The 24,240-nt window shown below is 36.0% G+C and overlaps 3 protein-coding genes across 6 annotated transcripts; 1 reads left to right on the top strand and 2 right to left on the bottom strand.

Moving 5' to 3' along the window:
• Window positions 1-69: 69 nt before the first annotated feature.
• LOC103035553 (uncharacterized protein C2orf80) lies at window positions 70-5,443 on the bottom strand. 2 transcript variants are annotated; one of them, XM_022680390.2, is made up of 8 exons: window positions 5,332-5,443; window positions 5,042-5,120; window positions 4,076-4,158; window positions 3,893-3,980; window positions 2,800-2,877; window positions 2,576-2,663; window positions 2,342-2,457; window positions 70-1,627 (listed from the first exon to the last, which is right to left on the bottom strand). In XM_022680390.2, exons 1-8 carry the CDS (start codon window positions 5,370-5,372, stop codon window positions 1,559-1,561), a joined length of 642 nt encoding a protein of 213 aa, XP_022536111.2. In that variant the 5' UTR covers window positions 5,373-5,443; the 3' UTR covers window positions 70-1,558. The 2 variants fall into 2 exon arrangements, with proteins under 2 accessions (XP_022536111.2, XP_049341300.1); XM_049485343.1 differs by having other exon boundaries at window positions 5,042-5,101; window positions 5,332-5,420.
• On the bottom strand, window positions 5,400-14,202 carry sgo2 (shugoshin 2). 3 transcript variants are annotated; one of them, XM_049485342.1, is made up of 8 exons: window positions 14,004-14,202; window positions 12,450-12,553; window positions 12,128-12,303; window positions 11,878-11,955; window positions 11,743-11,776; window positions 8,710-11,625; window positions 7,423-7,531; window positions 5,400-6,384 (listed from the first exon to the last, which is right to left on the bottom strand). In XM_049485342.1, the coding sequence occupies exons 2-8, from the start codon at window positions 12,526-12,528 to the stop codon at window positions 6,285-6,287; spliced, it is 3,492 nt and encodes a 1,163-aa protein (XP_049341299.1). In that variant the 5' UTR covers window positions 12,529-12,553; window positions 14,004-14,202; the 3' UTR covers window positions 5,400-6,284. The 3 variants fall into 3 exon arrangements, with proteins under 3 accessions (XP_049341299.1, XP_007251802.3, XP_049341298.1); XM_007251740.4 differs by lacking the exon at window positions 14,004-14,202 and adding an exon at window positions 13,803-13,997; XM_049485341.1 differs by lacking the exon at window positions 14,004-14,202 and adding an exon at window positions 13,816-13,997.
• Window positions 14,203-15,313: 1,111 nt separating this feature from the next.
• On the top strand, window positions 15,314-22,748 carry uchl3 (ubiquitin carboxyl-terminal esterase L3 (ubiquitin thiolesterase)). The gene is made up of 8 exons (XM_007251743.4): window positions 15,314-15,319; window positions 17,455-17,583; window positions 19,094-19,250; window positions 20,687-20,772; window positions 20,895-20,942; window positions 21,359-21,434; window positions 21,551-21,609; window positions 22,215-22,748. The coding sequence occupies exons 2-8, from the start codon at window positions 17,530-17,532 to the stop codon at window positions 22,296-22,298; spliced, it is 564 nt and encodes a 187-aa protein (XP_007251805.3). The 5' UTR covers window positions 15,314-15,319; window positions 17,455-17,529; the 3' UTR covers window positions 22,299-22,748.
• The last annotated feature ends 1,492 nt before the right edge of the window (window positions 22,749-24,240 follow it).

The raw sequence follows: 24,240 nt of genomic DNA, 5'->3' as shown, positions 1-24,240 counted from the left end.
AGGGATTTGGCGCACCGATGTTGCTGCCAAAAGTCTTGATCCACTGCATAGAGTAAAAAGCCCTGATTCATCAATGCAAAACTCCTAGCTGGCACATTACTGACCTCTGTTGCCCCACTCTATTTCCACAGCGACTAGAGAAACACTTCATGTTGTAATGTGCCAAAACTCCATTAAAGTTAAAACTAGAATAGCACTTAATTGCATTATTTAATGGTGCTTACACACATCAATGTCAAACCTAACAACTGCACAAAGTCAGGTTGATACAGGTCCTCCTCCCTTCCCTGTACAGTTTGCCTCATTTAACTGGTTAGTGGTAAATGTGCATCTGCAAAATGAACATAATGCTTTTTATTACTTGCATAAAATAAAAACACAGCAGCATGTGTTAAAATAGAACAAGAAAATACATTTTGATTCCAGTGTTTAAAATACAACCATCTTTATTCATAATTATACTCTTTATCTTTATCAGACCATTTCCATGCAAATTCTCATGCTATTGGAAGCATTTTGTAGGCTAAAACATTACAGTTTTACTACATAAACACATTAGTTATGAACTAGGTAAAAATGAATGGATTAACAGAATAATTAAAAATGTATGCAACTGATTGATTAAGATTTGTCTTCAGAGTACTCACAATAAAAAAGGAAGATAACACAATAAGGACTTAATACAATATGTATATAAAGATACTATAAATGAGCTGTTGGTAGCACTTTACTTAAACTCTGCTACATACTTTTGACACACCCAAGCCTTAAGCAGGTTATGACAGATGTTATATTCTCTTATAAGTAACAATTACAGTTTGGGTATATTAGGATTATTACTGGTAACTGTCATGTTCTATGACATCTGCAACGGTAGGTAACATTAACATTGCCATTAATGATTACATATGTTTTAACATGGTTAACATGGCAATGTTTTCCAAGCTACATTTTTTTTAGTAAGTTGAACGTTACGACTGGTTTGTAGAATGTTCAATCTGTCAAGTTTATCCAGTCCCAAACATTTTTATTTTTAATTTAATTTTAATTGTTATGTTTATTTGTTTATTCCTACTGTTATATATGGTCTTTTCACAATTGGCAGGTATATAAGGGAAAATCATTTACTCTTTAATTGTTCATGTTAATCATTTAAACTATTTATTTATTAGTGTATTGTATTCTATAGATTTAAATAAATGCTTTAATTCCTATGTTTGGAAAATGTTTAACGATAAATTCATTGAATATTTTTATCTGTGTAATATCAGTGTCTTTTTATAAATCTTTTTGTAATACTTTTTGTACTGTACATTAATTCTTAGAGTTGGGAAATTTACTTCAGGTGTTTCCATAATGTTACTATTATTACATCCAAGAACATTGCTTGTGTAACGTTACTGACTAGTGATTCTGCAACTTTTTTTTAAACATTGCTGAATGTTCCTATAATGTTCTCTTCCAGCTGGAGTGCAGCAGATTTAAAGACACCAAAATGTAATGTGTGAAGATGGACAACAGCAGAAAGGCCTGAGGATGATCGCTGACTGTGTAGCTTTTAGGCCTGCAGGGATTCCTGAGAACCTTCATAGTGCTTTCTTTGCTCTTTCAGGGAATCTTCACTGTCCTGTGTACAACACAGAAACACAGTACCAATTACATTCAAATTCCATTTTTTAGGGGGAACCATTGTGTAAGTGCTAAATATGTGTGTTCTAAATATATACTGACATGCCAAAAATCATGGGATAGCTGGAAGTATATTGATAATGATCAGGGGGTGGCTTGGGAATGGCCACACCTGTATAAGTTGTGTGTTAGTATAAGAGAGTATAAGTAAGTTAGTATAAGTGATGTGTTAGTGAGTGAGGCTGAGCATAACCCAGCATGCTCATGCAGAGTGAGTCTGAATAAGGCCTGACAGTGTGTGCCAGACGGATGGGACATTCCATGTCTTATATATGTTAAGGCATTTAACATTCCTCGATCTACAGTTTAATGTGTACACCAACAATATGTCACAGAAGGCATTACTACCCACTGAGCTGTCCACTGTGGGAGGTGATGACTGTTGGTATCTGTTTAGTGTTGTCCGTACAAAAAGACTAATAGAAATAGAAATCACATGCATGTTCAGTACAGGAGGTGCAATATGCCATCCCCTGCAGGTTTGAGCACATTTCTTTAGCTTTTGTGGGGCATACCAAAAGTCATAGTATTGAGTACTAGTTCCTGTCATATTATTTAGCATGTTAGTTTATAAAAGATAAATAAAATATATGATAATCTATTAAGAAAAAGGATGTTCATTTTATGTGGTCAGGTTCTTAAAAAAACTCACACTGTATGAGGATGAAGAAGAAGAGGAAGAGGAGACAGAGGGGGCTTTCTCCTCCTTATCCACTTTTGTAGACGCTCCCTTGTTACGCTCGCTGTTCCAGTGCTTTAACAATTTTGCTGGTGGAGAAAAAGAACAAATCACTTTGATTTGCTGTTTCATAATGATACTAACATGCACACATATTAATACGTAATTGATAGAGAACTGATTCCTTAATAAATAGTGTATACATACTGTGCTTTTTTGAATGTTCTACTGCCTTATATGAACTGAGCATGGCGAACGGGTGATAGGATAAGGTGAATGGGTGAATGATGTTGCTCTGGGTAGGTAATATGAAGAAAACAACAAGAACAGAGAACTTAAGATCAGTATGACTAATATATACAATGCTTCAAGTGATGCAAAGGTATTAAAATTTACTTATGCAATAAAAAAAAGTTTATGAGTTACTTTACTTTATTGTCCTGATGAGGACATGAAGCAGATGGTTTGCAGCTATACAAAGACAGGATATCTTCTACAGGTAGACTATTCTGAAATACAGACACAAAATAATACACTGACAGGCCAAAAGTCATTGGATTACACTATGTAAATTGCTAATAAAATGGGTTGGGAATGCACACACTTATACGTATACGTTGTGAGGTGTTATCTTGTGAGTGAGGATGAACACTAGCCAGCATGCCCTTGGCAAGGCAACGTGAATTATCGAGGGAGTTTGGGGAAAGCATGATAGTGGAGATAGTGAGAGTCAGAAAATGGGATATTAATTCCAATTTGGAAGTTGTGCAGATATTAAACATTCCTCGATCCACAGTGGAGTCATGTGTGAGTACAGCATAGAAAGCATTACCACCTACAGCGGACAGCACAGTGGGTGGTAATGATCAGAACTGTCGACTATCCAACATTATCTGGCATGTCAGTGTTTAGTTTACACACACAGTATATTAGCATATACTTATATAACATGCAGGGGTTGGACAATGAAACTGAAACACCTGTCATTTTAGTGTGGGAGGTTTCATGGCTATAAATTGGAGCAGCCTGGTGGCCAATCTTCATTAATTACACCAGTAAGAGCAGAGTGTGAACGTTCATTTAGCAGTGTAAGAACACAGTTTTGTTCAAAATATTGCAATGCACACAACATTATGGGTGACATACCAGAGTTCAAAAGAGGACAAATTTTTGGTGCACGTCTTGCTGGAGCATCTGTGACCAAGACAGCAAGTCTTTGTGATGCATCAAGAGCCACGCTATCCAGGGTAATGTCAGCATACCACCAAGAAGGGCAAACCACATCCAACAGGATTAACTGTGGATGCTGTAAGAGGAAGCTGTCTGAAAGGGATGTTCGGGTGCTAACCCGGATTGTTTCCAAAAAACATAAAACCACGGCAAAATTCAATGTGCACCTCAACTCTCCTGTTTCCACCAGAACTGTCCGTCTGGACAATAAATAAATAAACCAGGTGTTTCAGTTTCACTGTCCAACCCCTGTAGTTCTTAGAGGAACATTATATACAGATCTAACTAGCTTACCAAAAGCATCCCAGCAAAGGAAGAAAGAATCATAGCCTCTCTTTCCAGACGGTTTGGATACTGACTATGTCCAGGACTGATGACTCCTCTACAACAAAAAAAAACAAAAAACAAATAAAAGTGTGCACAGTTTTAATAAACACACAAACATGTCCGATTTAAACTCTTAAGAACTCTACTTACATGAGTTCTTTCTCAACTGGGCTCTTTTTTTCTTCTTTTTCCAGCCACCATAATGCTACACTTACAGCTAAATCATAATGTGCCTGTAGAGATAAGTGGAGATAGCAAAATAAAATGTTTCTGAAGCTGCCACAACGTTTCCTTACACAATTTTAATTCTACTGTTATTCTTTACGAACTAAAATGCACTCATTTGCACAAGGCTGAACCAAATGGACACTTTCAGTACAATCCACACAGTTATTATTAATATGTTATTCGTGATTGGTAATTTGACATTAGTGAATTTCCAAGCTAGCCACCAATGTTGATAAGTGTTATCTGGTTGTGCCAACAAGTAATCAAAAATCATCCTCAAGACAACATCCTGTAAAAAAAAACTCACATTACAATATAATCTAGTACAGCTAAAAAACTCAGGGATACAGTTGCTACACCATGAAATTCTAACATTGTTATAGAACATTTTTGGGTTTAGTCCTGCTGTTTTGTAACCAAAATTATACATCTATCAAACACTGAAAGTGTTGGTTAAAATTTTATTATCAATGGACCAAGTAAAATTCTCCAAAATGACTTGGAATAAAATAAAAAAATTGACTTTTTTTTTAACCTTTTCCTATATTTATAGTGGCATTAAAAATATTTGCCCCCTTACAGATTTATTTTATTTTTGCATTTTTGTCATACTTACATTAGTCAGATTATCAAGCAACTTTAATAAAAACAAAGATAACCTGAGTAAATATAACAAACACTTTTTAAATGATTATTTAATTTTTTAAGGGAAAAAACTGTCCAAACCAATCTAGTGTTTGCCCCCTAAACCTATAAACTTGGTTTTGCCATACAAAACAAATCTGTGAGGGGGTAAATACTTTTCCACATCATTGTATGTAGTTTTTTTGTGACAGCGAAAGGTTATTTTATTGTTTAATTATTTGTTCAAATAAAATATTACCTTACCATATCATCCAGCACTGACATGCCTTTTCCTTTAGGATCGAAGCCATTTTCTCTTAGTTTCTGCCCAATATATTCACCACTCATAAAAATAAGACAGACAGGTGCATAGATGTTATACTACACTAAATTACTGTTACAGATATTCTACTTTATGAGATTAATATTAGCAAAGATGAGAGAACACCCGTGAAGTTTAAGGGAGATTAATGTTTACAGATCAACTGTGCTGCACTTCTCATTCTATAAATCACATATAATAAATATACTAAAGGTACTTGTGAGCAACTCACAGCAGGGCTTCAATGTCTCGCTTTAATCGTCTGGATTCCATGTTTCAGAAAGTAAACACCACAGTCAGTCCTGATTAAGATTTATTTCCAGATGTACAAGTTTAAACAATATCTGAAATTACATAAGAACAGCACACAAAATACATAAAAACAAAGTTCTTTGTTTGTACAATTTACTGTGTTATTCTCCAATTGGAACATCTGCTACCAGGGGCAACAATAAACACAGCGTAAACCTGAAGCCCCATTTAGTCTGGCCAAAAACAGGAAATGCGATACAAGTGATATAAAACAGATATATTTGACTTGTCAAACTCAAGAAATATTGTGTCATCAATGGCTGTGCTTGAACGGATGTTTCAATTGTGGTTTTCACAAAGAATCTCAAAACTACAGAAAATTGTATCGTTAGACTGCATTTAAAATTAGTATGTGGTCAAAAACACCCTGAATCAAGATCTTTCAAATCCATGTACCAGAAGTCACACATCAGTGCAAAACACTCTACACAGGACATAGGATAATGTGGTTTTAGACAGAAATAAAAAGTTCATTACCATTATGGCTAAACAAATAAAATATTTTAACTTACCAAATGCTCATCAAGACAACACATAAAAGTTAACATCCATTCAAAAGGTAAACATTAGCTGAGTATAGCGTAGAGTACAGGAGACGCTCCTACACTCCAGCAACAGGAGACATATCAGGTAAACAGCCTATTCTGAATTATTCATGCAGAACCTGAACCCAGCCGTCACTTTAATAACATAGCAACCACCACGTAGATTCCATCATAGAGTCCTTCCTTCATAGGTCACTTAAAAGGGGAGGGGCAGAGGTGTCTCCGTCAAAAGAAATCAAATTAAATGAAAAAGAAAAAAATAAAACAGAATTTTATTGAAGACAATAAATAAGCATTAAAACTGCGGTTGCAATGTGGGAGAACGGATTTACTCCTTATTTTTCTTAGTCCGTTTCTTCATTTTGTCTTTGAACACAGGAGACCTTAAGAATTTGGTATCGGAGAACTTGTCGCCACGTCTCATTTTACTGTGAAATAAAGAAGCAAGAAAGCAAATTAAAAACAGAAACCTATTTAAACAGTTGCTACAGCTACCAACTTCTGCAAATGAACAAGATTTCAAGGTATTTTTTGCACTATAAGGCTCACTTAAAATTCTTTCATTTTCTCAAAACTTTCAGTTCACCTTGTAATTCAGTGCACCTTATGTATAAATTTACCAGTCATGTACTAAGGAGCAGTACAGCCTCAAAGGAGTATACAGGAGCTAAGCGCTAGCTCTTTCACTGTTCAGGGGTGAGAATTATTGGCCTGCAGCCTGCTGCTAAGCCCAGCTAGCACTGCTGGAGCAGCATTAGCATTAGCTGCTTACCATGCTAAGCGCTAGCTCTTTCGCCATTCAAGGTGAGTATATCAGACTGTAGCCTGTGCGTTTACCGTGTTAAAACAAGCTACATGGGACACCAAGACCACCCACCCACCCAGACCTGCTGAATTAGAAGGAAAACATGGCAACACCCATGTTCCTTTCTAGTGTCGCATAATGCATCTTATAATCTTATAATATGTACAAAAATAGAGCAGAAAATAGAAGTTTGACAGCGCGCCTTATAATCCTGTGCGCCTTATAGTGTAAAAAATACGGTACGTTTTAAAGGCACTATTGTGCATGTTAGCCATTTCTCTCAGAGTGTCTGAATTTTAAAGTGAAATTTGAAACATAAGTTCGAAGGCACTTAAACGCCCACAACGCACCATAAAATATAGTAAACATCACTGACTACATGAGCTAAATGTGTCCCAAAATGCTTTGAGTCTTGTTACCAAGCAACAGACAATGAGAGCCACTACAGTCACTTATATTTTCACAGCTACTTAGAAAACTAAACCTAACAAGGGAGTAGATATTCATTATAACCACTGCAATGGTGTCTTAAAAGAAAACAACCTATACAAACTGAATTATGAAACTTCTCTTGCCATAAATGTTCAATCTGATGATCTGGTCCGGTCTAGGCTTTTTTCCTGCACATTTAAAGTTGTAACAATACAAAAACAGTGCTTACCTGTTGAGAGGAGGCTCCTTGTACGATACAGGGGCTGCCTTTCTGCGGGTTCTCCCTGATGCACCATCATTTAAGTCTGTGTTTGTTAAGCTCTTCATTACTCTGTTATCTACAAAATAAAAAAACAAAGAGCATATCAACTTAAGGGGAAAATGCATGATAAAAGAAAGCCTAACTAAGAATTAAACATTTTTTGGACAACACACGTCAGATTCAGATGTTTTAAAGCAGGGTTTATAAAAACTTTATAGACTGTGTGACCAACAAACCCAACAAATGGAATTTCCAATTGTCTAAAGTTTTACAAAAGTTAAAAACTCAATAAATCAATCAATATATATCAATCATATTTTACCCGACTATTATCAAGTACAAACATATCGGTTTAAATTCATTTAATACATGATTAGGCCTGCCACGATAATATTATTTTTTGCTTATGTTGTTCCTGAAAATTATTGCGATAAACAATAATGTTGGCATTTTAAGACCATTAAATGGCACTTACATAATGAAAAAATAATATGGTAACAAAGGAATTAAACCCTTTTAAAAATATACATGTTTCAAAGCACAGAGGCATGGTAACTATAGGTCTGCCCCACACCATGATGTGCAGCCCTGGTCTGTCCCAGCTGGCCCACATTGGACCGGTATAAAGACACTGCCTCAGCCTTTACCCGAGAGATATGCTGATGATCAGAGGAAGGCTGAGGCAACGTGAACCTAAGACACTAAAATTAGGAGACTAAAGCAGGACCGGGTCATTCCCATGTTTCTTTAAGTTTGTTTTGGGTGTTGATGGAGGGCATTTTTCCAAATAAAGGTTTGTTCTGAGTTAATTCACTCCCTGTGTCTGTGTCTCTCTGTGTTTCTTATCCTCAGGAGCGCAGTCACAATATATGTGCATTTTGTGTTTTTGCCAGACTAGTCAACAAGCTGACATATCAATATATATTTTTATGGCAAATGTCATTTTACAGAAGCTAGTACTATGTCCTTTGACTTTAGCCATGTTCCATGGAAGCTAAAAAAAAATGCTACACTGGTCTGCAGTATGTGTGTGTGTGGGGCGCCTGCATTAAATGTGGATGCGATGCGTGTTAAACTTGTCTGTTTGCACGGACAATGCTAGCGAGACACTGCCAGACAAGATGTATTGGGAATGTTAAAAGCACAAGTTAAGAAAATGTCCTTAATCCAACTCTGATAATACAGGTTAAACTTAAAACTTAAACAGGTGTGGGAGTTGTGGGTACTTATCTAGTACTAAAAATCTTTAAGTACCTGGGGAACGACGTGGCGCATTCCACCCTGGCTCCTCGTAAATTTCCACACTTTGAGCGGAGGTATCAGGTGAGGGACGTTCGGCAGCGTCAGGACTATCGCATGTAGAACTCTCAGCAGAACTAACATCTAGAGATTCCCACGGCGGTCTCTCCTCAGGCAAGAAGTCGCTTTCTTTCCGTCTGAGCTCTTCAGTTTTTCTTGGAGTTGACTGTCTTTCGCTGCTATAATGAGTAGCAAGAGATTCCTCGACTTCTTCGTTTGTAAATAGACCGTCTTGAGAGCTACAGTTGGAGGCCATAGTCTCTTCAACAACATAGGTTTTTCTGCAGTGGTTCTTGTAGTCTTCATTACTTTGAGGTCTTGAACAGATGTCTCTCGTTATGTCAGGGTCATGGTTGTGAACAACAGATACATCAGAGCTGTCTAAGATGACGGAGTAATTTCTGGTTGTACTACTTGTCTCTTTTTCAGGTGCTTGCCAGGTGTATCCTTCAAGAGTAGAGTTCTGTAACTCTTGCATTGAGTGCTGTAATGCAGTGCTGCTATGAGTGCTGTTTTTTTCCTTCTCAATATAACTTTCAATTTGTGGTTCAGACAATTCAGTTACCAAAACGTCAACATTCTTTTTAGAGCTAGAACTTTGACCTCTGTTCTTGCCTGAAGCTGTATTTTTTTCTCTTGCTGTGATGTTCTTGCTTTTTACTTTTTTACTCTTCCCCTCTTTTCTAGGGTACTTGGGTTTAGGCTGCTGTATTGGAGACAGTTCAAATGAATTATTAAAAAGACTCTCATCATTGACAGATGAAATCCCATCCTCCTTTCGTGATCGGTCAATAAGCACTGATGAAGCGAACTGTAAATCATTTTTGTCTTCCAGTGTCCTTGTTTGCACTATTGGTCCACATTCATCATCATCTTGAATGTCTATTGGCTGGCTATCATTCACAGTGTCATTAGGAACAGGAGTCTGGCTTTCATGAACCACATACGTCCCTCTGTTATTAAATGTGTTGGGTTTTTTTTCTTTCTGAGAGTGTGACTGAGCTGACGTCTTACTCTGAGGTTTTCCACTTCTGTCATTGAGGATTTCGCTGTGGACAGAGGTCTGGTTTGCATGGACCACATATGTGCCTCGGATTTTAACTGTGCTGGGTTCGTCGCTCCTAGAAGAGCTTTTACTATGATGGTTTTCCATTTGGTCAGAGAGGATTCTGTCATTCAGAATGTCACTGTGGAAAGAGGTCTGATTTGTAGGGACCACATATGTTCCTCGGTTATTCATTGAGCTGGTTTCTTCCCTCCAAGCAGAAGTTTTACTATGACTGTTTTCCACTTGATCAGAAAGGATTCTGTCATTTAGAACGCTACTGTGCACAGAGGTCGGGTGTTCATGGACCACATACGTCCCTCGATTTTTAACAGTGTAAGGTTCTTCTGTCTGATAGACTGACTGAGCAAATGTTTCATTCTGATTGTTTTCTACATGTTCAGAAAGGATTCTGTCGTTTAAAACGCTACTGTGCACAGAGGTCGGGGGTTCATGGACCACATACGTCCCTCTCTTTTTAACAGTGTAAGGTTCTTCTGTCTGATAAACTGACTTCACACATTTTTTTTTCTTCTTGTTTTCTACACTGTCAGAAACTATTTTGTTGTTCATAGCGCTACCCTGCACAGAGGTCGGGTGTTCATGGACCACATACGTCCCTCTGTTCTTAACATTGTTAGGTTCTTCTGTCCGAGAGACTGCCTGAGCAGATGTTTCATTCTGATTGTTTTCTTCTACATGTTCAGAAAGGATTCTGTCGTTCAGAACGCTACTGTGCCGTTCATGGACCACATACATTCCTTGATTTTTCTCCACGTTGGGTTCTTCTGTCCGAGTGAGTAAAAGAGCTGATGCTTTACTCTTATGGTTTTCTACTCGTTCAGTGAGGATTTTTTGAGGGTCAGTGTTCACAGTGGCTGAAGGTTTAGTCAATGATATTTCAGTGCTCTCTTTCAAGTGTGATGCATTTCGGTCCTTACTGATAGATGGAATTTTAGTCTTCTTGCTCTTTTGTGGTCTTGACTTCTCCGAGATTGTTTTTGTTTTTTGGTTCTTTGCACATTCTTTTTCATTCTGAGGTACCTTTACAAGTGCATCATCTTTATCTTGATCATCAGGTATGTCCATACTTCCTTTCTCACCATGCTGAACTGCCACATCACTGAAATAGTCATCCAGTTCATTACTGCTGGAAACGCAATCTGATACAACATACGTTTTCCTTGTGTCTATGTTTTCTACACTGCGCTTCTGAGAACTACACGTTCGTTTGCTGGATTTAGCATGGCGAGAAGCAACATGAGTCTTTCTGCGTGCTGTGACCAACTCTGTTTCTCCAGGCAGGGTTTTGACTTGCAGTGGCAGGCTATCCTCTTCATTACTGCAACCAACAAGGGACGTGTTTACATTTACTTGAACCGGATCTTCAGAGCACGCTTTCACAGGTGGATTCAAAGCGGCATCATTTAGCTGTGTCCCTAGTTCTTGTCCATTAGAGGACAGAATGCTTTCTCTACCCCTTGTTAAACCAGACTCTCTGGGTTTTCGAGATCTTCTCGGATCATCTTCAGAGCTTTTCTTCAGCTTTGTCTGAACGGTGACTATCTCCGAAACATTGTCAACTATGGTCAGTTCCATTTCAGAGTCATATAGAGTATTTTGAGCTGTTTCAAAGCCTTTCGCAGGGCTAGGAAGCTTATCCTTGCTTTTGTCTGAACAGTGACTAGGTAGTTGAACATTCTCTCCTGAAACATTCACAGGCACGACCAGTGCGGGTTCCTGTTCCACACATTTGGTGGGAACTTGGGATGTGCTGCTTAGCTCAGGTAACAACTCATTTACTTCTTTCTCAGAGTGACAAGTATCTACAAACAGACAAACAAACCACAAGCAAGTTTTATAATATATGATAAAGAGAAATAATAACTGGACATCCACTAGTATTTAAAGGAGGTTATGAAAGTAATAAATTAATTCCACACCTTGAGTGACCTCTGCATTTAGGCTCTCAGATGCCTAGTAAGAAATAAATGGCAGACACTTTTTTAATAAAACCTCTACGAACAGTTTTGCAAAGATGACAATCTTAAAGTACTGGGCAACATGTAATTTATTACCTCTTCTTTGGAAATAAAGTCAACTGCCTTTGCCATAGTATTGATGGAGGATGTATAAAACTCACGCAGGATAGTAAACTATAGTGGAGAAAAGATTTGCCAAAATAAATTATGAATTATCACAAAAAATTATATAAGTTAAACTACTGAAAATCTAACACTTTTGGACAGAAATAAATTAAATTTGAACAATTACATGGCTATATTATATTTTTGTAGAAAAGAACTTCCGTTAACTACAGAGTCTCACCATTTGTTTGTTTTTGTGGCGTTGAATTGCAAGCTCAAATCTCAGGGCCTGAACTTCTTTCAGCACAACCACAGTCTCGGTCTCCAGTTGCCGGGTTCTCTGCTTCTGAGCCGCCAGAGCGAGAGCAAGAGCCTTGTTGTTAGTTTTCAAGGAGACCTTGAAGAATGACGATGTGTCTGAAAGAGAGTGTTACCAAACAATAGATCAGATGAGATTAGATAATATCTATGGAAATTCTGAATTCATTCAGGAGTTATATGAATGTATGACACTATGAGACATCTTTTTGTTCCTTATGTCACTGTTAAAATAAATATCTTACTGTTGAGTTTTGTCTTTATTTTGGCAGCAGTCTGCTTTATCATGCTTTGTTTCTTCTCCATCATCTCTCCGACAGGCATTTCAGCACAGGCTGCTAAAGAGTACCTATAAGATAAGAAAACCACACCGGCCTGTCACTATAATTGTGCTGCTGAATTATTGTACAGTACAGGGACATAACCTCAATCATTTATGTTGACCTCAATACTGCAAAAGTGTTTACTTAACGCACATGAGCCAGTTTGTTGACTTTGTTTATAACAAGTGGTTAATATTACAGGTTAATGATATCGTAATTATATTGGTATCAGACAATAACTGCTTCTTCTTCCTGTTTTTTTTTTTTAATAATCGGCCAATGTCTAATTGTTTTTTTAAACCCATACTTGCTAATGTATTTATTGCCTGCTAAAAAATACTATATTTAACCTGTTAATCATAAAAAAGGACTAAAACTGTGAACAGTCCATGTAAGGACCAACTAAACTAAATAAGTTTTTATTAAATTAAACGTTTAGCAGTTTAATTTTCTGACTGTATAAAACTTGGGTATAAAACTTGATCAATTTTTTCATTCAGTAGAAGAAGAAGAAATGGGTTTTCATCCAATTTTTCATTTCAGCCTTTCGCAAACAGAATTTTGAGAAAAATTAAACAGTAAATCTTCTCTTGATTTTCATTTTTGTATATTGTAACACAAATCTGATGACATAATCCAACTTGCAAAATGCAAAAATCTGAAAATATTTTTTCCCCATTTTTCCTGAAATTCCGATTGTGAGGGGGCAGAGATAAAAAACTAAAATGGGAAAAATGGATGAAAATGTATTACTTATTTCTTGTACAATAACTACATAAAATGAAAGAATGAGTTTTTAAATTTAATTTTCTATTTTTGCATTTAGCCTCAAATAAACGTTACACTGACCTTCCAACATCAAACACACCAAACAGTCCACTCTGAAACACACTATTCCCCAACTAACCTCATTCCTTCCAGAAAAGAGTTATCGTGGCAGAAACTGTAGCTACAACTAATATATTCACCATATTTAAAATAAGACAAACAAAAAAAAACTACTTTAGAATAATTTAACTTATATCATCTAATCTAACTAGTCAAGTAGCTAATGCAACACACTTTTAACGCTTATAGTTAACGCTAGCTAGAATTAGGAGTCTAAACAATTCACACAACATGAGGACATAAATATTCATATTTCCACACGTTAATTACAACAAATACTTTACAAACCCCTAAATATAGCCAGTTCACCAGCTAGACAGTTAACTAGGTTAGCTCGTTAGTAACCAGTTTACAGTTCAGCAGGTTAGCTAAATAACGTTTACCTACCGTTCGCACTCACCAGAGAAAGGTTTAACGTGAAAATGAATTCATTAAAAGTAAGTTAACTCCCTGAACTTCTTTAATAGTTATCTAACAGACTAAACGGCTCGGTGGAGACCTCATTGTGGCCGTAATCTTGTGTGTCTAAACCGGTAACTCACTAAAGCAGTAAATCTCTCTACTCTGAATTTAAACACAAACACAGACCCGCGGTTCCTCCAAACGCTTCTTCAGCGCCTCTCCCGATGATAAAAACTCAGTCTCTGAACCAACTCCTCCACCTGCTGGACAAGCAGCGGCAACAGCAATAAGAGCTCAGAACGCCGTATGAAGGGCAGCCAAACTCCCTGATAAACCTCACCACTATTATCTTGTACAAGTGGATTTATTTTAGAAAGAAAAAGGGACACATTTACAATTTAAACACAATTAACAAGTATTTGTATTCTCTGTGAAGAGCTTTCGCTTGGACTTTTATTTTGAAGGAATTCGAAACCGGAGGTCGATGTTTTACACTTTAGCGCTGCACTCACTTGTCTAGCTAACATAACATTCTCATTGACCTGTTATAGCAGAATACTACCCCAAACCGCTAGAGGGAGCCCGCGAGTGAGACCAATATGAACTGATGTGAATGGAGCTAAACGGCTAAAAATACAAATTAAAAATAGTAATTAAGTACTTAACTGGAATGTTATTTTGAGTTTGCAAAGTAGAATAATGCATTTTTCTAAAAACCTAAATAAATTATACTTGTTTGTTTGCATTATTACACAGAAAACATTTTTTGTATAACAAAGACGCTAGCATTACTGCTACTCCTCGCTGACGGATTGGTGAGCTGGTGATGGACATACAGCCAGAGCACTGAGTATATATATTTAAAAAAAACCTATACTGCAGTTTTAAAGCATTATAAATAATGTATTCGGTACTGAACTATTTTATATTTTTCTGTGTTAAAGAAATTAGAACATTTTCTAGTGTAAAAAAATAACAAACATTAATAAACTTTGATTTTGTTCATGTGCTCCACATAAACTCATTCATTTTGGTCTCACTCGGAAGAGATTCGTAAGTGGGTGTTCTCCTTTGTAGAGATTCTCTGCTACCACCCATATGATTTATTCTAGCTATCAAGAAAGCTAACGTTAGCTAGCTGGCTAACCCTACTGGTTATACTATATAAAGTCGAGGGTGAAATATCGTTGTGTTTTCAGTGAACACAGAGCAGGACTGTAGGGAGAAATGGATGGGCAGCGCTGGTTACCACTGGAGGCGAATCCAGACGTATGCAGCTTTGCTTTTACTTTCATTCAGTTTAATAGACAGAAAACTAGCTGGATATCGCTATTCAATGAACCCTGTGTCATTCTCTCATCATAAACATGATGATATCTGTTCGGCTAGGATATAATACGGCGTTATAGTGAGAGTCTGTCTATAACTGGCAAATATAACACTGATTCTGTGTTGATGAACTGATTTGTTTTTATTTCTCTGTTTTTCAGGTTATGAACCAAGTGAGTAGATGTCTCAGAAATGTGGTACATGGACAGAGAATCAGACAAAACATTCAACATACACCACAGAACCTCCAGTGAGCGACAGAGGCAGGGAAGAAACCCTGAGAGGAACCAGGGATCACATCTATCTTATATTATTATCACATGTACTATCACATCCTACTCTGGTCAGACAACATATACAAATGAATGTAAAAAAAATCATTAGACATCCACAAAGGTCTAATTCAAGTAAATAGACAAACAGCAGCAGTGGAATCGTTTAGAAAATTAAAATTCTAGATAGAGTTAATATAGACTTTAATGTAATCGTTACTGCTGTGGGTAAAGGGGACACCTGACTTCCAGAGACTTCCATCAGTCTGGCCAAACAGGTGACAGGGTCAAACTACATGCTGCTCTGGAAAAAAAATGAAACCACTTCAGTTTCTGAATCAGTTTCTCTGATTTTGTTATTTATAGGCATAGGTTTGAGTAAAATGAACATTGTTGTTTTATTCTATAAACTACAAAAAACATTTCTCCCAAATTGCAAATAAAAATACTGTCGTTTAGAGCATTTATTTGCAGAAAATGAGAAATGGCTGGAATAACAAAAAAAAGATGCAGAGCTTTCAGACCTCAAATAATGCAAAGAAAACAAGTTCCTATTCATAAAGTTTAAGAGTTCAGAAATCAATATTTGGTGGAATAACCCTGGTTTTTAATCACAGTTTCGTGCATTTTGGCATGCTCTCCTCCACCAGTCTTACACACTGCTTTTGGATAACTTTATTCCACTCCTGGTGCAAAAATTCAAATAGTTCAGCTTGGTTTGATGGCTTGTGTTCATCCATCTTCCTCTTAATTATATTGCAGAGGATTTCAATTAGGTAAAATCAAAGAAATTCATAATTTTTAAGTGGTCTCCTAATTTTTTTCCAGAGCTGTACGGTATATCGATGCTGTCCAATGAAAAACTATTTTAGTTTACAATACATTTTAAAAACCCAAACTGTCCCTTACACTGTGTCAAAATGTAATGATGAAAGAACCAATGGAAATTATTCAGAATGAACTGAAATGAATTATTTTTACATTTAATTTAATTGAAAAGTAAGAAGGTTTCATCTCTCTCCTGTAAATTTGCTGTTTTGGAGACACATGTTTTTCATTGGACAGCAACAATATACTGGCTGATGGACTGAGACAGAAAAGTTGTGGAATAATTTAAGTATACTTTTTCTCCTTATACTTACATTTTTACCTATTTAATCAGAATTCCAGAATATTAAAAAAAAGGTATACTTTAGTTGGCTGTGCTATTTTTGTACTAGTAATATACTTAACAAAATATATATTTTAATTAATAAACCTTCATTTTGTGTTGCTTATACAAATGAACACTGTGCTCATGTACCTTTTTATGTATTAAAACTGTACTTTAAAAATTTACTTCAGTTAGTTTAGTCTAGGTAAAATAACTTTAACTGCAGCAATTAGATGTTTGTTTTTACCAGTTTTTACCAGTTTATCCTCCCCAAAATGAATGTGATGTTAAATCTATACTTTAATTACACTTTTGATTTATATTTATTTAATATGTTCAGTTGGACAGCTCAAATATACAGACAAACATACTTAAAGTGGTGAACATAACACATGAGTAATATACTCAGTATAAATTTAGTGCAAATGTATATTATTTTGTCATTTTAAATACACATAATTAAGTACAAATTAGTAGTTCCAAAATATCATAACTTAAGTACAGACCTATTTTAGCATGATTTAAGTATACATTTTACTCTTTCACAAGATAACTTTCTGCATTAGGGTTAATAGATAAATAATTAACCTTTGGTTTAAGAGGAGCCATGTAATCATTGTAGTTCCCTACACTCACACACATCTTACACACGCCTGTTATTTATCTCTGTCACAATTTTTCTGAGCTGTCCAGAAACGTGAGTCACTAATCTGCAGATTGCAAAAGCGTACAATGTCCACACAAAAGCCCCAGTAGGCGGTACTCTGAAGTTTTAATTTAATCATGGAAGATTTAAATTAATAACACCATCACCAGCAATCCAGTGGCCCTGCTAAAAAAATCTGTCTTACCATGAATTTTTATGTATCAAAATATCTTGTAGTTTTTACGACAGCTGGGACTGGTATCTACATGGCAGTTTGGAGATGTTTACGGTTTGGATCCAGAGCTCCTTACAATGGTGCCCAGGCCTGTGTGTGCTGTTCTGCTCCTGTTTCCTGTGACAGAGAAGGTAGGATACTGAGATGCTTTTGTAAATCTTGGCCTTGTTCAGTTGTATGTTTTAAACATGATTGTTTGAATGTTGGTCTAATAGTTTGGTCATTGACGAATTGCATTTGAAAACCATCGCCACATAAATTACATATTTTTTGAATTATTACATGTTTTAAAAGGACAGCTGCATGTTCAAAAGTTTAATTTGTTATAGGGAAAGTTTCTAAAACACTCTCACCCTATGTTTAACTTATGTAGAATCTATAGATTGCATTAACATTACAGTCTGTTATTTCCAGTTTTCTTCCTGAAGACCTAATGTATAAAGCCAATGATCACTGTAATCAATCATCATATAAGCCTTTTTCTCAGTTTACCAGACACATTACCCAACAAGACAACACATCTAAAATCTGTTAATCTAAAAGAAATAACAGAAAACCTTTGAAAAGAAAAGCCCTAATTCTTCATTCTTCACAGTGAGGAAAAAAAAATCTGCTTAATTATTTTTTCTTTTATCAACCACTCCCCAATGTTTGCCTCTAATGACAATATACCTGAAATTAAGTAACACTGATGCTTAATACCTGAAATATATTAAGTATTTTTCTATACATATACTTATTCTATACAAATTAATGGCTCTGTTGGAAGTTTGATGGCAATTTATAGAGCCATGACAAATCAAAGAAGCCTTAAAATGCTTAAAGAAGCATTACAATTATTATTAGCATGGCAAAATGGTTCTTCATAAAATATATCTTAAAAAATCTTCAATATAGCACTATTGTTTACTGTTGGAAACATTTTTATTTAAATATTCCATTCTGTGCATGTAAGCAATTGATTTATATATCACATTTTACTTTATATATTCAGTGATTTTATTACCAAAGCTGCAGATTTAAGCTCTGCTCTCCCTTTTGGCTCTGCTATTTACTTTATTTTATTTTTTTATAGTACACATATTCAACAGTTAACGTTAATTAATACACAGAAAACCTCGCCCTGTAGGATTCATTACATGTATCCATTAGCAGACATATAAACTGCAGATCATGTTTAAGAATGTCAGCTCATCTGGAATGCCAGTACTAGAGCAGTGTAGGGGGAACACCAGCCAACCTGAGTATCATCTGACTGATATCCTGCCATTTGAAAGAGCAGGGTATGAGTAAGCTTAATACAGACAGGAGGTTCAGAATACCCCTTCTTTTTACAGTACATGGCACTGTTTAGGAGAGAATGATGTAATGTAAAGCAAAGCTTCTGACTGAATTAAATTGTAATAAACATTATTTAGATTAACTTTTTTTAACAATGATGTTTGATTCACCTGGTAGATTTACAAGTTTTAAGTATCTATAAATGGCAAGTTATAAACGTAACTTTCATTCTACTTTTATCTGAATTTCAAAACTGCATTAAAACCAATATAAATAGATATAAAGTTAAACAATAACCATGTTATTTCAAGTGTTCGTGTATCTGTTGTGGCTAAAATGTTTTCTTTTCTGGTTTTACAGTATGAATCATTTAGACTGGAGGAAGAAGCAAAGATTAAGGCCCAGGGGCAAGAAGTATCCCCAGACGTGTACTTCATGAGACAAACTATTGGAAATGCTTGTGGCACAATAGGATTGATTCACGCAGTGGCAAATAACCAAGGACATCTTGAGTTTGGTAAGTTGATCTTTAGAGTGTTTTAGTGGCTTTATGTAGGCCTGTCACGATAACAAAATTTTCAGGACGATATATTGTCCCAGAAATTATTGCGATAAATGATAATATTGTCATTTTAAAGCGCCACTATAGAAAATGCTTTTTTTCCCTATTTCTGGGCTCCCAAAGGATCTTTAAGACAATATGCCACAGTAATAATATACTAGCATAATACTATTACACCATTTTACAGTGTAAATAACTTTTTATTATTAAAAACTGACATTGAGCTTCCAAAATAAAAATATTTTAATATCCTAAATAAATGAAACAAATAAAGTACAACAACCCTGGTACTCTATAAGTTCTGAGAAAACTGCGCTAAATATTAAACAGACCTTTATAAAAAATAAAGTAACAAATAGATGAAAGTAACATTTACATTAATAATTTTTTTTAAACTCTGGACATAATACCAAAAGGCACTTGCAGATTCTCTTTTCTGATTATATATGTATATGCTGTAAAACACAAATTATGCGTGCGTTTGCCTCAGACAAAGAGCCGGTGAGAGAGCAGCTCTAGAAATCTAGCGCTCTAATGTAAACAAACTCACTTGGAGACCCGATGGCTGTTTCGACGTCGGCAAAAATGATCGCAGTTTAAAAAATGATCGTCGATAACTTAATTATCGCGACAGGCCTAGCTTAATATAATAGATATTTACTAATTTTACATTTACGTACTCACCAACTGGTCACTTAATTATCACCATATTGCATATATACTTTATGCAATAATTGTCCATTTTATCAATTCTGTTAGCCTCCTTTCCCCCTGTTCTTCAAAATCCTGTGATCAGGACCACTACAAAGTAGGAATCATTCAGGTGGTGGGTCATTCTAAGCACTGCAGTGACAGTGACATACAGTATACAATATTTTTCTTTGATACAAGCTGTTAGACTTAATCAGTCGGCTTAGTTGATTGGTTCCAGTGTATATATTGTTGTAATGTGAAGAAAGACCTAAAAAATCAAAAAGTGAAAAGCAAAGTATCCATTGAGAAGTTGGTTACAGGTTCTAATTGCCTGTGTTGCAAGGTTTCTTGTTCGTGAACATTTCTTAGTGACACTGAGGTGTTTAAAACCTCCAGCAGCACTGCTGTGTCTGATACACTCGTACCACAGCAACTTGCAAATAAACCACCACCAGTGTTCCTGCAGTATTAAGAATGATTCACCACCCAAATAGTACCTGTTCTGTGGTGGCCCTGTGAGGTACTGACCATTAAAGAACAGGGTCCAAGCAGTTTAACAAAGTATGTTATTATGGGTCAATGTATGGTAAGTGTAGCTGAGTTTGTAGAAATAAGGAGGCGGTTTTAATGAGTTGTCCATATATAAATGTATTTTCTCCTTGCATGATACTTAATAATTGCAAATGTTTACTTTGCAGAGCCCAACTCACCACTGAAGACATTTTTAGTGCAGTCCTCCAAGTTGAGCCCAGAGGAGAAAGCAACTTTCCTTGAAAAAGATGAGGTTAAACTTTTTATGCTGTTTTTTTATGAAGACAATTGAGACAATGTGTTTATGATTTGCTGTTTGTGAAGTTGCTTTATTTAAACTTTTGTTTGATACGGTTCGTATTTTCTTGTTTGCAGAGTATCCGTGTAACACATGAGTCAAGTGCTCAAGAGGGCCAGACAGAGGTTTGTGTTCTTCAAATTCTAATGTACTGCATGTTATTAATGTTATTAACGGTATCTGGTTTAGCTCTGTTCGGTGCTTGAAGTAGTACTGGTATGTAGTGACGGAGACATTTTTTTTATAAGAAAACTGGTCACCGGTTTTAATCTTTTTGAGAATCTGAGCCAATCAGCTTGTTGTTTACTCCACAAGTAGTGGAAGGTGGGGGGAAAACAAGTACAGTCAAGTGCATTAATGAGACAAAGGCAAAAACTATTACATTTTTAGTTTTTTTTTTATCTGATTTTATTAGTAGTTTAAAACATGTTTTGAAACATAAATCGTTTTATGGGTTGTATGTAAAAAACAAAATTGGGTTTTAAAAAAAGTGTGTTTTTGAAAATAAAATTAATTTATGGATGCTGTTTTTCTTTTTTAGGCTCCAAGTTTAGATGAAAAAGTAGACCTGCATTTTATTGCCTTGGTAAATGTTGGGGGACATTTACATGAATTGGGTAAGCAACTGATTATTCTGAAGTGCAATTGATTTATTTAAGCTTACTTAAGAGATGCTGCTGCTCAGCTGCTACAAACCTAATTTCTTGTTTTGTATTTTTGTTTGCCTTTGCAGATGGAAGGAAACCTTTTCCAATTGTTCACGGAAAAACCTCAGAGGACCGTTTTCTTGAGGTAAATATAGTCAGCCAGTTAAAGAGACAGTAACACTGTAGATTCACGTTGTTTTAGGCTTGCGTTAAAGCTCCACTAGGTAGGATTGAGTCTGGTTTGAGTTCAGAGGAGCTCCGGCACAGACACTGCTATTCCCCCTATTACACCTCAATGGAGTGCTGCCGTGAATTTCAAGCTGTAATTTTACTTCTTTAAAAAGTTTAAAAATCAAGGAAATCCTACCTAGTGCTGCTTTAAGTTGAATGCAAACAGTTTGTAGAGTTGTATCTTCAGAGCTTCGCTGTAAAGCAGTGGAACTGCATTTTCTAGTGAGATGTTGCACCACCCAATACCTTTGTGAGGAGTGTGAGCAGCATTTATGATTCAGATCTAATTATCCAGCATGTTTCTAGTGATTGGTCATCGCATATGAGTAGTGGCTGTTATTGCAACAAAGTGAGGTCTAAATTCCCTATTAATTTTCTTTTTTTTCTGATTAACCTCAGATAAGCAGCTTTACAGACTTTTGGACATATAGTGTACTCATATTGTGCTGAAAGAAAGTTCATCAGGCGAAATTCTAAATTATGTCTGTGAAATATTGTGTTTTGTCTGCTTGTTTGCAGGATGCTGCAGAAGTCTGCAAGAAATTCATGGCACGTGATCCTCAGGAGCTTCGCTTCACTGTGGTGGCTCTTTCCAAAGCATAAGCTGCTCGCTCTTTTGTGTTCTACCAAGACGAAAACTGCCAATCATTCTCAAGTGCTGAACATGTTGGAATGTTTGCAATTTTACAGAATAGATTTTGATAAAATGGTTGTTTGCTGAAAGCTTTGACTCTAACACCTGCAAATTTCCCTGACCTGCTGTGTTGCTCTAACCCTAAAGTGCAGACTATAAGTGAACTAAATATGAACAATTAAATCTGTGATTAGGTAAAAGAAAGTATTAAATCATATCAAAATGCTGTTTTATTGCTATTTGCATTAAAAAAATGGTCCACTTTGAACTCTCCCTCCTACCAATGCTCTAATGGAAATAATAATGATGGGTTTCTTCAGATTTCACAAAAGACTGGATGTTATGTTAAAGTCTCTAAACTGATCTGGAATCGGGAATGATAATATTTGGGTGTATTAAAGGTTAAGCTGTTTATAAAAGCTGATGTGTTGTGGTTTATCACATTTCCAATGATTGCATTTTCTGTTGATAGAATTATTTGCGCTGTCCTGTGGATGCCCTTCTTCAAACTCTTCAAAATCTTTAAACTGTTCATTTAACCATTATAAATATTGATTTTAATGAAATTTGAAGCAGGAATGTTTTTTAGCTGGGTTTAATTTATGTACTGAATATGTAAATGGAAAATGATTCATTTCTGATGTTTGCAGTCTGCCAGGCTACGAAGGGTAACTATATAAAATGAAGCACAAGTGTTTTTTTATTTCCAAACTGAGACATTGCATATTTTTTTTACATGAAAACCTTATACCTCCAATGTGGCAAGAAGATACTTAACTGGCAACTTTATTCCAATAATTTTAGAGCATTTTTATTTCATTCATAATAAAATAAAACTGACACATGTTGATATAGCAACATTGTTTCAACGTCATATGTTCAACCTTTATTAAACCATAGCTCACTAAAATTAGAAAATCCTATGGTTAACAGTGTTAACAATAAACTTACATCACTGTAGTAAAGCTGAGTATAACGAAAGTAACCCACCACTACCAATCTGATTCAACATCTGATCTCAAAAACACTCAAACAGTAAAACTATTAGAACATGAACATAGGGTTAAATTAAAAAGCAGTTACTGCAAATAGAAGTTTTTTAAAAATTATATAGAAATGTAAAATGCTGATTCAAAAGGCAGACGGTTGAGAACATTATGTTGATACAACGTTTAAATATTAACGTTAGCACAACCATCGAACATTAAATGTTGATTCAACATTGTTTCAACGTTGAAACAACAACATACATTACTTTAGTCATATTTCAACCACATTTCAACGTTGAAGGTCGGTTGTGTGCCAGCTGGGATACCTCCACATTAGTTTCACTCTTAAATCATGGAAACAGCACACCAAAACCTCAACCTCTCCTTTATCTTTGACAAAATTTGATTAACTTTACTCATCTTAAGTTTATTTAACTGAGCTGAGTTTTATATGGGTATGTTTGTCTGAACTCAGCCCCGCGCGCTGCGAAAGAGACAACCCAGCTGGCATACAACTCAACCCTCTGCCTTTTGAATCAGCATTTTACATTTCATCAACATATAATTTCTGAAAAAGGTTGGATGGAAGCATGGTCGTGGTAGTGGGGGGAAAAGTGGACCTAACTAGCCAGGGCCCAAGTACGGAGAGGGGCCCATGAAAACCCTGATTTTTTTTCTCTCATGTTCCTTGTGTACTGGCATGGATAGGGGATCACTGACATTGAGAGTGTACAGGACCCAGAATTAGCTGCTTCGCCCCTGCTCCTCTCTTCCTGGCTCCTCCTCCCTTGTGCTTCTCTCTAGTGTGTTTGTCTCGCTTCCCAGGATAGCCTTTGTTGTTTCCCTCGCTTACGCTTTGCGTGATCTCTGTTTCCACCCGTTTTCGCTTCACACCCGTTTTTGTTACCACCCGTTTTCGTTT

This window comes from Astyanax mexicanus, chromosome 11 (assembly GCF_023375975.1).
Source record: "Astyanax mexicanus isolate ESR-SI-001 chromosome 11, AstMex3_surface, whole genome shotgun sequence".
NCBI lineage: Eukaryota > Metazoa > Chordata > Actinopteri > Characiformes > Acestrorhamphidae > Astyanax > Astyanax mexicanus.
This window is presented reverse-complemented; position numbering and strand designations above follow the sequence as displayed.